The sequence below is a fragment of the Hippocampus comes genome, unplaced genomic scaffold (genome assembly GCF_001891065.2).
Source record: "Hippocampus comes isolate QL1 unplaced genomic scaffold, H_comes_QL1_v1.1 scaffold326, whole genome shotgun sequence".
NCBI lineage: Eukaryota > Metazoa > Chordata > Actinopteri > Syngnathiformes > Syngnathidae > Hippocampus > Hippocampus comes.
In genome coordinates, this window is record NW_017805930.1 from 160,624 (window position 1) to 173,051 (window position 12,428).

General features: G+C 46.4%; 1 protein-coding gene across 1 annotated transcript in view; it reads right to left on the minus strand.

Moving 5' to 3' along the window:
- Window positions 1–1,721: 1,721 nt before the first annotated feature.
- The window catches only part of lmtk2 (lemur tyrosine kinase 2), a 24,711-nt gene continuing 14,004 nt past the window's right edge, over window positions 1,722–12,428 (minus strand). The window contains exons 8-14 of the mRNA XM_019889790.1: window positions 10,573–10,657; window positions 9,746–9,867; window positions 8,593–8,742; window positions 5,521–8,431; window positions 4,671–4,803; window positions 4,388–4,603; window positions 1,722–4,270 (exon numbers count right to left, since the gene is read on the minus strand). Of these exons, the coding sequence (XP_019745349.1) occupies window positions 4,242–4,270; window positions 4,388–4,603; window positions 4,671–4,803; window positions 5,521–8,431; window positions 8,593–8,742; window positions 9,746–9,867; window positions 10,573–10,657 (3,646 nt within the window). The 3' untranslated portion in view covers window positions 1,722–4,241. The remainder of the gene's footprint in view (window positions 4,271–4,387; window positions 4,604–4,670; window positions 4,804–5,520; window positions 8,432–8,592; window positions 8,743–9,745; window positions 9,868–10,572; window positions 10,658–12,428) is intronic.

The window sequence follows — 12,428 nt, forward strand, 5'->3', positions numbered from 1 at the left end:
TCGTAAGGCGTTTTTAGCCGAAAAAAACGACCATGTATAGTAAGACGTTTTTGGCCCCAAGGAACGACCACGTATAGTAAGGTGTTTTGGGCCCAAAAAAACGACCATGTATCGTAAGGCGTTTTTGACCCAAAGGAACGACCACATATAGTAAGGCGTTTTTGACTGAAAAAAACGACCATGTATAGTAAGGCGTTTTGGGCCCAAAAAAACGACCATGTATCGTAAGGCGTTTTTGACCCAAAGGAACGACCACATATAGTAAGGCGTTTTTGACTGAAAAAAACGACCATGTATAGTAAGCCGTTTTTAGCCAAAAATAACGACAATGTCTCGTAGGTGTTTGGGGCCAATAAAAAACGACCATGTATAGTAAGGCGTTTTTAGCCCAAAAAAACGACCATGTATAGTAAGGCATTTTTAGCCCCAAAAAATAACCATGTATAGTAAAGTGTTTTTTTACCGAAAAAAACGACCATGTATAGTCAGAGGTTTTTAGCCCCCAAAAAACCGACTATGTATCGTAAGGCGTTTTTCGCCCCCAAAAAATGACCATGGATAGTAAAGTGTTTTTAACCGAAAAAATGACCATGTATATATAGTAAGGTGTTTTTAGCTGAAAAAAATGACCATGTAGAGTACGCGTTTTTACCCACCAAAAAACGACCATGTATAGTAAGGCGTTTGTAGCCAAATCCATCTCTCTGCCTTCCTCTGCGAAATTTGCCTGGAAAGCTTTTTTGAGCGAATATGTACATGAAGACCTTTTTGGGTGGGTCCTGAAGAGATCAGTAGACCAGTGCCACCCTAGTCGACTGGTTAGTGCGTCGGCTTAACAACGCAGAGGTGCAGGGTTCAAATCCAGGTCTCGGCCATCATCTGCAGAGTTTGCATGTGTAGTAAGGCTTTCTCGAATGACCATGTATCGTTAGGCGGTTTTTGCCGAAAAAAAAACGCCCATGGAGAGTAAGACGTTTTTAGCCCCAAAAGAACGACCATGAATATAGTCATAAAATTTTTCGCCCAATCCAGCTCTCCGCCTTCCTCTGCGAAGTTTGCATGGAAAGCATTTTTGAACAATGTATATGAAGAACTTTTTGGGTGGGTCCTGATGAGCTCAGGCGAGCAGCACCGCCATGGTGGACTGGCTCATGCGTCGGCTTAACAGCGCAGAGGTCCAGGGTTCAAATGCAGGTCTCGGCCATTGTCTGCAGAGTTTGCATATATAGTAAGGCTTTTTCTAATGACCATGTATCGTAAGGTGTTTTTTGCTGGAATAAAAACGACCATGTATTTTAGGGGTTCAAAGTTGAGGGTGAAACTGGGATTAGTGGTGCAAATTAAGGGTTAAAAGTAAGGTTAGGTTTTCAAAGTCGGGTTTCAAACAAGGCTTCGGGTTTCAAAGTAGAGTTTAAAATTGGGGGTTTAAACTCGGTTTATGTTAAAATTAAGTTTCAAAGTCAAATTTCAAACTCAAGAATTACCTTGCAATTTTAATAAATTCAGGCTTGCAAACTTCATATTTATTCTTATAAAATATATTTTCATGAAATTATTTCTGATGCACATTTGTATCATATTAGTTTACATAAATAGTACGTATCAGTGCTTAGATGAATAGAATGTAATCCCTGTGGCTTTGTCGAACTATATTGTTTTTCATCGCCACCTCATTAAAGCCATCAATCGTGCTCAGATGACACATGACAGAGAGCCTTCTGAGAAGTTCCTTTGCATTTATTTTCATAGTAAACAGTGTAATTATAAACATCTCATTCAATGACACGAACGCATGATCAATGTGAAGTAAAAATATCACCACTTTTAAAATGGACACGTTTCAACAACAGCGCGATTGGATTCCATCGTTGTCATCGTCGTGATTGGCTTGGAAAATCAGCTGCCCCTACGAGACGTTCACGCAACCAAACCTCGTCCCCCACCGAAATCAGCAACACTTCCACACTGGGCTCCAGCGGCTCTTTGCCATGTCAGTTACATTTTGTCAAATGTGCAAGATGAAGCTCACGTCGTCGGTGACGACTCTTGTCCGCTCAAAGTTTAAATAAACCTTCAAGTTTGGATGCGGGGGCGCACGTGCCGCCGCTTTCAACCAAAAGGTCAGGGGGTCAGGCTGGGAGAGGGTCAACACAAAACTGGAGGTCAAAACGAGGCGATAAGGGCGACGTAACCCCATCGAATCCTTTACAATGCCTGATTTCATTCTCACACACACACACGCGCGCGCACACACGCACTCTGACATACACATGCAGACTCGCGCACGCATGACACACACACTCAAACAAACTCTCACACACACACGACACACTCAGCCAGACAAAAGGACATACAACACACTGACACGTTCACATCTGAGGTTTTTTTTGGGTATGAAAATAAAATTAAATACAAAATTGATTGGGAGTGGGGGTTGGGGGGGGGGAGTAAAAGCAAGTCAAGGGAAAAAAAAAAACTAAATCAGGGGGGAATCAAGCCAAACCAGGGATAAAATAATCTCTGTGGAATCACAATAAGAAGGAAATCAAATGTCATTCCAAAAAAAAAAGAAAAAAAAGAAATGAAGGCAAGGGAAAGACTAGTGTTGTGTTGATTTTGATTCTGTTCCTTTCCCCTTGCGCTTCGCAACGTCAGTTTGTACCTCAACCATCTACACCAATCAGTAGAAAGTCATTGCACGTTTTTTCTGTGGTCATTTTTTTGTTTGGTTGTTTTTGTTTTTTTTTTTTTTTTTTTTTACAAACTTCAAACATCTGCATTGGGTCGTTTAAAAATAAAATTTGGTAGTGCCACGAACCCACGCGAGCAGCCTTTTTTTCCCACCCCCCCCTTCAGATATCTCAAGAGGGCCATTTACAAAACTAATGTCAGTGTTTGTCACGACTCAAAATCAGTTGAGCTCACGTCATGGATATGATCTAAAACAACAACAAAGGGCAAGAGGGTAAAGAAGACAGAATACTAGTGCGCGGCCCTTAAAACCGTTTGAGCATTTAGGCCATATGTTTAATATCCAGTGCACTGGTACCTTCATTGTCCTCACTAGTACATTTCAGTGCACGAGTAAAACAACTCGGGCCCCCTGATAGAACAACTGTCTTGTTGTTGGTGGGGGAGGGGTGATACCGCCTGCGCTGCACTAGTAACACAGCTTGGCCAATGTCACACACGAGCCTCCACAAGCCTCCTGGACCTTATTTAGTAGCACCAAATTTCCCCCTTGCAGTTTTGCCTCACTAGTACAACATCCTCTGAGCATGTCAGAGTTGCAATGCTTGGGGGTGGGGAGAAGAAAAAAAAAAGTACACTAGTACATGGACTTTTAAGCTTTCACTAGTAGCACAAAGTTGTCAACTAGCTTTGCCTCACCAGTAATTTGTAGTTGTTGTACTAGGACGCTAAAAGTTGTCCCACAAACTTTTTGTCACTAGTAAGACACCTCAACTCAGTCGTAGATTCACAAGAGCACACTAGTATCTCGAACGACATGTTACCAGTGATGCAAAAATGCTCTAGTGGAACGTTTTTTTTTTTTTACTAGCAATGCGTTTTCCACTCAAGTATGACTAAGATGAATTGTACTCGTGAGGACAAAGCGCGTACTTGTCTTGTATCTGGACCTTAAGGTGTCTTTTAAAGCCACTTGAGCATTTAATCCGTATCCTTGATATTCACCTTAAGGTCTAGGTACCAGTGAGGGGAAAAAAAAAGTTACTCATCGGACACTAGTTTTATCGACATAGCCTTGAAGCATAGAGGCTACAGAAGAGTTTTTCCCACAGAGGAGGAGATCGTGAACATGAATACAAAGCCAAACAAAAAAAATCAAGATCACAAAAAGAGAATGGCCGATGGCAGTGACTATGAAAAAAAAAAAAAACAACTGGAAATCACAAGGTCCAGATGGATTCCAAGAGAATATTCCTATTTGGCTGTAGTGTCACAATTCACCCCCCAAACTTTTTTTTTTCTCTGGGGGGGTGACATTGTGGTTATTGGAAAAAGCAGGAAGTAGCCAAGCGCTCAACGCACTCCATGATGTCCTGCTTCGGCCCATTCGCCTCCCCCAAAAAGTGGGATTTTGCACATTCACGTGGAGCGCTTGAGAATCGACGTCCTCGTCAGGACCACCACCACTTTCTCCAGTTCTGGATCCGATCCGGTAAAAAGTGCAAGTGTTTGATAGTGTGATAACTAGTGGAGTGCCTTGAATCCGAAGGCTAGTCTTTTTCACCGTCCTCACTGCTTCCTAAACGGTACACCAAAAAAAAAAGACCGTCAAAGATGGTGCTTCCGAAAATATACACCCAAAGTCACCCAAAACGGCCAATATCCCAAAGTTCTTCAGAGCGTGTTGTCAACTGACCTCCTTGTTCGATGTCGGAATCGGTGAGGTGCGTCAGGGAGAAGCTGGCGATGCTGGCCGGTGAGATGGAGAAGCGGGAGTAGTTCGAGGAGCTTCCCCAGCTGGATGCCGCCGCGACGGCCGGGGACGCCGCCGAGCTCTTTGATGCCGCCGCCGCGTCTTTGGAGGGGAAGGCGGGCGCCGAGGGGAAGTCGTCGTCCCACTCAAAACCGCCGCCTGAAGGTGGGAGGAAACGGCCGGGTGAGCGTGCGGAGGAGGGTCACGCGCGTGCGGAAACGTTTACCTTCTTCATCTGTGGAGCTCTCGGAGTTGGTGAAGCGGTTCAAGTAGCTGGAACTTGGCGCCGGGCTGCTAAACTGGGGTGTGTGCAAATTGGAGCCGGAGGAGTGGTCGCCCAGTTCCTTAGTGGGGGTGTCCTGAATCAAAAAACAGATTTGAGTTAGGATGATGTTTCAAAAAAAAACTAAAAAATGTAGTGGAGGAGTCATGGTCATACAATGTACACCCATGGGTAGTCAAGTCCAGTCCTACAGAGCCCCTATCCAGCTGGTTTAACACGTTTCCCTCCTTCAGCACACCTTGTTTCACATGATCAGCTCATCAGCAAGCTTTGCAGACGGCTGACAACGATCCTGATCATTTCAATCAGGTGTGTTGGAGGAAGGCGATATCTCGAAAAAGGCTAGAGGGTGTCTCTCGAGGACCGGACTTGGCGATGCCGGATGTACGCAGATGTCTTGGGTCTTTCAAGAAGGTGAAGCAAGATTCTGCTGATTACTAATGCTTATTTGGAAGGTACTTTTCAGAGTAACTCAAAACAATTTTACAGTGGTTCTACAAAGTCTACACACCCTCTTCAAACTTCATGATCTGATTTTTTTTTTTTTTTTTAAATCAGACATTGGACATGAACTTTTTAACATAGCCAGTGTTAAGGCTGGCAAAAAAAACAACAACAACAAAAAAAACAGAAAAGCCTACTAGAACATACGAGCTTCTTTTGGGACTAATCCGAGCCCTTTGAATGGTATTTGTCTGGCACCCTTTGGACATGAACTTTTTAACACAGCCACAGTGTTAAGGCTGGCATTTTGGGGGGAGCTAAGCATGGACTAAAAGAGACCAAAACTTACCTGGTCAAAGAGGTAGACGGTGACATCATCAAAGAAGGACACGGCTCTCCTGGTGGTCGTGGCCGAGGGGGACGAAAGCTCAGTGTTGAGGCTGGCCAGTTTCAACAAGCTCCTCAGGTTCTTGACATTGCTGTCGTCTGAGATGATGAGCGGCACGACGTGCGGGCCTTCGTCCTCGCTGTCGGAGCCGGAGCTGTGTAGCTGGTAGGTGCGAACGTCGTCGTCCGAGTCGTCGCTGTTTTCGTTCTCCTCGTCTGCGTCCATACCATCCTCCGGGCCGTCCCGCCGGCCCAGGTAACGGCCCTCCACGTCGGGCTCTTTTATCTTGTGGGCCTCCCCGGTGTAGGTCCTGGTTAACTTGGCGTGAACGGTGTCCTCAGCTGATGGGAGCGGACTAGTGGGGGAAGGCCGATCTGGCTCAGGAGACTCAAGTAGGTCGTTGAAAAAGTTTGATCTGTCTCCGTCGTGATTGGGCCAGCTTAAAGGTTCTGGTACTTTCTCACTGACATCAAAATGGATCTCTGGAGATGGATCTGGTTCTCCTCCAACGTCACCCTGCGCTTCAAGGGCAGCAGAACCTTCTTCCTGTGGTATTAAAGACTCTGCAAGACTTTCTGGCAAACATTCCTGTACCGGGACCGGAACTTTGGAAGAGTTCTGCGGCAACATGACTTCACCAGAACCTTCTGCTTTTGTTTCTTCGGGTTTCTTTTCCGGCTCCGATTCGTTGTCTGAGAAGTAAGCGGAGTCTCTGTAATTAATGCTAATGAGCGGTTCTTCGACAGGAGCGTCGTCGTCGCAGTTTTCGGCGGGAGCGTCCGATAAGCCCTCGGGTTCAGAGATGACAATTTCCGGAAGAACCAGATTGGTCGAAGAGGTTGTCTCTTCAGTATCGTTTTCCTTTTGAGCTACGCTGTCACCATTTTTCACAGGTGAGAGGTCTTTATCGTCGGGCAGAGAGTTCCACTCAGGAGACTCCAGGTTCTCCGTCTCATACCCACTGTCAGCTATCTTGTATGGAGGCTGGAGCTTGTGCTGGTCTCCGAGCCGGTGAATGTCCAAAGAGTCTAAAGAGTCTGGCGTCTCAGCCGAGTGGTCTGCAGTCGGTAGCGTGGCAGACATGCTGTCCTCGAGCAAACTGTCTTGGCTAATCTGGTCCAACGAAGGCCCGGAGACCAACAGAGAGGATCTCCCGAGAGATGGTCCGTTGGTGTCTGTAAATAATTCTTCCTGGTCAGACAGATTGGTTTCAATTTCGAAATCGGCATCCTCATTGAGTTCACTCAACAGATCGCTGCTTATCAGATCGTCAATGTGTCCGCTGTCTGAAAGCGAGGCTTGGAGATGCAGTTTTTCGGGTATTTGACTTGCCGGGAGTTGTGGAGCGCTCGTGTTTGAGTTGTCGATGTCAAGGTCAAGGCTGGGGAGATTGGCGTCGGTATACGACACCTCTGTGGTGGCGTTTTCAGAGAATGCGGTCATCTGATCCTCCGTCTGACTCCGGAGAACCTCCAATGTCCCCGAGGAAGAATGGAAATCAGAGTCTACGCCTCGGTCTGACGGTTGGAGCAGAGTGAGGTCCTCAGTGGAAGAACGGTTCCTTGCTGGCAGCGGGTTGCTTACGTCGTCTTCTGAGAAAACCGTAATGGAAGGCACCGGTGTTTCAGTTTGGACCCGGAACGGATTATGTACCCCAAAGTTGGTGCTTGATGAGTCTAAAGTCCCTCGTGTTGGGGATGTGCTACTCCATGCGGGTTTTAAATAAGAATCTGCTGTGTTTAAGCTGCCGTGAATGTCCAGGTTTTCCCAAGAAGCCATTTTGAAGTTTTCCTCTGGTTCATGGACAACACCAGGCGATAGAAAATTCAGCTGTGAATTTAGAAACCGTGCGTCTTCTTTCATCAGATCCTGTCCCTTGAGAAATATCACATTCTCTGACAGTTTTTCAGTGTTCAGAAGCCTCTTTGTCTCGGCACTGGCCTCCTCCACAGTCCGGCGAGTGGCTTCGGAACAACCGTTGAAAAAAGAATCCCTTGCATTGACGTCTCGTAAATCCAACGGAGTATTGACGCAAAAAGGGTTCCCGTTGCGATCTGGCAGCTCCACAAAATCCTGTCTCCAAGACACAGAGTCCTCCTGCTTAGACTCTCCCTCGGTGAAAATGTTTGGGTGGTAAGGACTGTCGTTTTCGAGCGATGACCAGATGTGACTGTCAGGCAAATAAGAATCCTTGGAGTCGATACTGTGGTGGAAAAAGTCGGCGTCTGTGCTGGATTCATCCAAACGAACATCTTGAAGAACCACAAAGTCTTGTTGGCTTGAAGTGAAGCCTGTCCGTTGAGCGCCGTCTTCTCCGAGAGGGCTTTCTCCTGCCTGATCCTCAAGTTGGATGTAATACCCGTCCCCGTTAGCAGGCGTCCGGGCATCGAATACCGGCACGATCCCGGGTATTCCGGACAGAGCGTTTCCGCCACCAGTGGCCGCCGATCTGGCGATAGGATCTGGGAAATGAGCGTGGATGTCTTCAGTGGAGACAGGAAAGAACATGCTGTGGTAGTTCACCGTTGTATCCGTGCCTGGGTGCGAATGGCTGCCGTCATAGTGGTCCTGCTTGGCTGCCTCCCAGATGTATTCAAAACTGAGACCTTTGCTCGTTTCGGTCACGGTCAGGACCTCATCGATGTCCTGCTGCAGGGCGTCGTCAGCAAACTGCTCCAGGATGGGGAAGGAGGAGTGGCTCACAGTGGTCTGGCGCGTGGAAACGCTCGGCTTCAGAGCGTCCCAGCGCTGCTCAAAGTCTTCTTCAATGTCCCTTTGGCTTTGCATGCGCAAGTAGATGAGTAAACGGTGAACTTCCTCGGCTGTGGCACGCTTGTCAGGGGAAAGCCAGCAGAACTGCAGGACCTCGTACCTGCACGTTGAAAAAAAATAATCTTAAACAAGATGATGAACGACATCAGCAGCTTGCTACTTTGTCGGTTCATCCTGAAATTTGCCCCAAAAGCTTAAAAACGCCAACCTGTTCAAAGTAGTGTATAGTTTATTCATTGAGAAGAAAAAAAAAAACCTCACCATCTCTCCGAATAAGGAAGCTCCAGTTGCGGCTTGAAGAGTTTGACTTGTTGCTCCTTGATCACATGATTGAGAACCTCCCGGTCAGATAGATGCGGATATGGTTGACCAGCGTTCTCGAAAAGCTCCCACAAAGTGACCCCCAAGGACCTACGTACAATCCCGCACAAAACAAAATAGATGTAGGGTACCAAGCACTGACGACTTTCGCAAATAATTAACACTTGCTGGTCCTCTGGTGGTGAGATTACTCCCAAAACTCCGCCATGGTAGTGTTCGGACTGGGCACGGTTGGCGCAGAGTAGCCCACAGGGCAAACATAACATCGCCAAAGAGTGCTAACATAGTCCTTTTGTTTTCAGCTGGCTAATACCAAAACGTGACCCTTCGTCAAGTTGACTGAAAGGCACTTCGTGATTGACACGGCAATTCCCATAGCAGGTGCCAAACTTAATGCATTAGCTAATGAAGAGCAGAGTGGATCTTTGCAGGGGTTGGGGGGGGGGAACATTCTGGATTTCAACATGTCTTTATTCAGAAGGTAATGTGGCTCTTGTAATAAGAGCTAGCTTGCGTAACGCTGCAATTTATGACCTCCCGGGAAGCATTTGGCCAAGCGGCACAGCAGCCAGCCTACACTTGAGCGCTACTTACGTCGGTGCCTTGTTAGTGGCAGACATTACGCAGATTCGACTGGGGTTTGGGAAGGGGGGGCGGGGGGTCGCATCTCGATACAGTTTCAAGCAGATGTGCACACATGACAATAACGATGTGAAGAAGAAGCCTCAAGTGAGGTGTCAATGATTTAGACAATGTGATGAGCATGTGCAACAAAGGAGTTCATGGCAGAGTTCCGTTACAGTAAATGTTTGAATGAAAAACACTTCCAGGCCAAAAAAACATGACCAAAAAAAAAAAACAAAAAAAAACAGTAAGGGCTATATCTGAGTGTGAGTGGATGTATTTGCATGGATATAAGATGAAAGTGCAACTTTTCGCATCAGGACAACACAATTATTTGCAAACAAATCAAAAAAGTCCCGTACAGGCATGCCTTTTCCTTTCCAGCTTTGCTTTCTCATGAGGTCATTTGATTTGGGTGCGCCACGGGTCATTTCGCACTTGCTGAAGCGACAGCGTATTCTATACGTACCAAACATTGCTGGACTTGGTATGCTCCAAAGCGATCACCCCCCCGTGGCGCTCGCCCACCAATTCAGGAGCCAACCAGCGAAGGGGCGCAAACACATCGTCCTCTGTGATGATATAATCCTCCTATGATGACGTTTGCAAAACAACAACGGCGACAAAAAAGATCAGAGGCCGATATTACCGAACGGTCGCACAAAGCCATTTATTGTTTTTGCGCTTGCAAAAGCGAATGACGCCTTGATGCGGGGCAGGCAATGCACGCTCACTTTTGACTCACCAACCTCACCAGAAATAGCACCAGCGGGTGACCTTATGAGTATTAAATTCAAAGTGACAGATCAGCAAAATTCCAGGAACGCTGCAGACAGGAGGCCCTTGGCGCGCTTCGTTAGAGCAGCTCGTCACGTCGAAAGAGAATGATAAACGTTGGTCGCAAAAGCAAACACCTGCATTTTTCTTCCTCCTCATTTTATCTTCCTCCCTCCTCTGAGCTGCTGTTTCACTCTGACCAAATAGCAGCATGATGTCTTTGTCACATCAGCTTCACAAAAGAATGCCTTTCATTTGTCCTTTTTTTTCCCCGCACTTGGCCCAACTTGTCAAATTTGGACCTGGCATTGCGCCGGGAAATCCTTGCTGTTGTGCGCCGTTTGTGGGCCAGGATCCGGTTCTCACTCGCACTGCATTGAGACTTCAAGGGTTGAGTTACCAGCCGCCGTATGATTGAAAACAAGGTCAAAGGATACTTTCGACGCAGCACTTTTTTACTGTTATGAGCCAACGACCAACAATAAGAAAATTGATCGGTCCCATCACATTTGTGCTTACCTTATACGCAGAGGGCCCAATGCCATAGTCTCCGACTTTCACAGTAAGATCTGCCGTCAGGTAGCAGTTCCTCAGAGCTAAGTCACTGCAAAGGAAACGTCACCTAAGTTACATCGTCAAACAGGAAAGCAAAAAAAAAAATGTGAGAACAAAGCAGCACTTTGGGCAGACACAAACAATTCTTCGCCCCAACCCCCACAAAAAAAAACATTTATTGACAAGTTGTGTATTTAAAACACAAAGCTTTGTCTTTGACAAGTCCATTTAGCCTATTGCTAAACAACACGACTGTTTTTACATGTGATAATTGAACACAAAAAGGTGGAGCAACACATGTAGACGTACAATAGAATTCGAAAATATAGGAATAGATTTTTTTTTTCCTTTGCCCACAAATGACTGAATTGAGCACAGCTTACAGAGTCGGCTGGGAAACTTCTTCATGTGGGTCTGTAGGTCTGGATTACAGGGTTTTAGGTCATTGCGGTTGTATTTCTGACCTACCTGTTTGTTTTTGTTTGTGTGTGTGTGTGTGTGTGTGTGTGTGTGTGTGTGTGTGTGTGTGTGTGTGCGCACGCGCAAGGGTCCATATGTCCCTAGTGATGCACGGGAGTAATTTTAATTCTTGTAACGCCCCTTGAGTTGCATTTTATGTATGAAAAGCGCAGTACAAATAAAGGTGCAGTGATTATACTGCCCTTGTGTGGCCAAGACATGCACACTTGAAGGAGCAGTACTCCATTGAAATAAAGTAAAAACATTTTCACTGGGGGACAAGGATTGGACATACGTGTGTTTTGAGGTTTTTTTTAATTTATTTTTTGCTTTTAAACTCCCTAACCGCAAGAGGATGAATGCTTTGAAGGCTAGGTCAGTTCTTCGCCTTGCAACAAGACATGCGCAGGTTCTATTCCTGACTCATGCATACAGTAGCTGGATATTGTTTCGTGCGGGAAATGCAGCCCGTGTAAACTATTTTGCGTCGTTGCCAGGAGATGGCGTGCGGCGCTAAGTGGCTCTGTTTCTCTGTGTGTTCATGAAATCACCATGTGGTAGAGTGAATTAATTCATAGTGAAAAATTCATGATTAGTCACTTAGTAGTTGATTATTTTCTTTTCCTGAGGTGATCCTCCCGCCCCACAAATGACAAACAAGCATTTTTTGCGTGGACATGGCTGGGCTGGTGTCACAGCAGGAAACGGGCTTAACCGGACAAGGCCAGCTGGCGGAATGGCAACCATCACGCTCAGATCTCACCATCAGCATGTTCAGTCATTTGTGCAATTTGATGCTACTAGGACGGGCAATGTCGATGATTTTATTTTCTTTTTCCCTTAGTTTAACCCTAAGCGGTCGCTGCAGTGGACAGCTTATCATGTTACCAGATTACAGGGGGCATGAAAGAGTTAGGAACGAGCACGCATTCGATCGCAAAGTCTTGTTAACAGCACACGAAAGGGTCACTGACGTATGAACATTTTGGTTCGTGCCGACTCGACGGTCTCACTTGCTTAGGGAACCTCTGAGGCCTCCCATAGAGTTGTAACAAGGATTTAAAAGACATCTTCCAAAACGGGGCTATCCTTTTACACGCAGAGAGCAGAATCATCATTCGCCGCTGGCAGTGGACAGCTGACACGGTGGCAATGCATCGGAGCTGGTGTAATTGGAACCCTCGGAGCTTATTCCGAGCATGCAAATAGAGCCGATGAGCTGAGCATCGTCGGTTACCCTCATGCCGCACTTTGCTGCTAGCCAGCCCCCCGACCCCGATGTCCCTCCGCCACCGACATGCGGCCTGTCAGCGGCCGGTCATCCAATGTGCACCGTGGTTTAAAAAAAAAAAAAAAAAAAA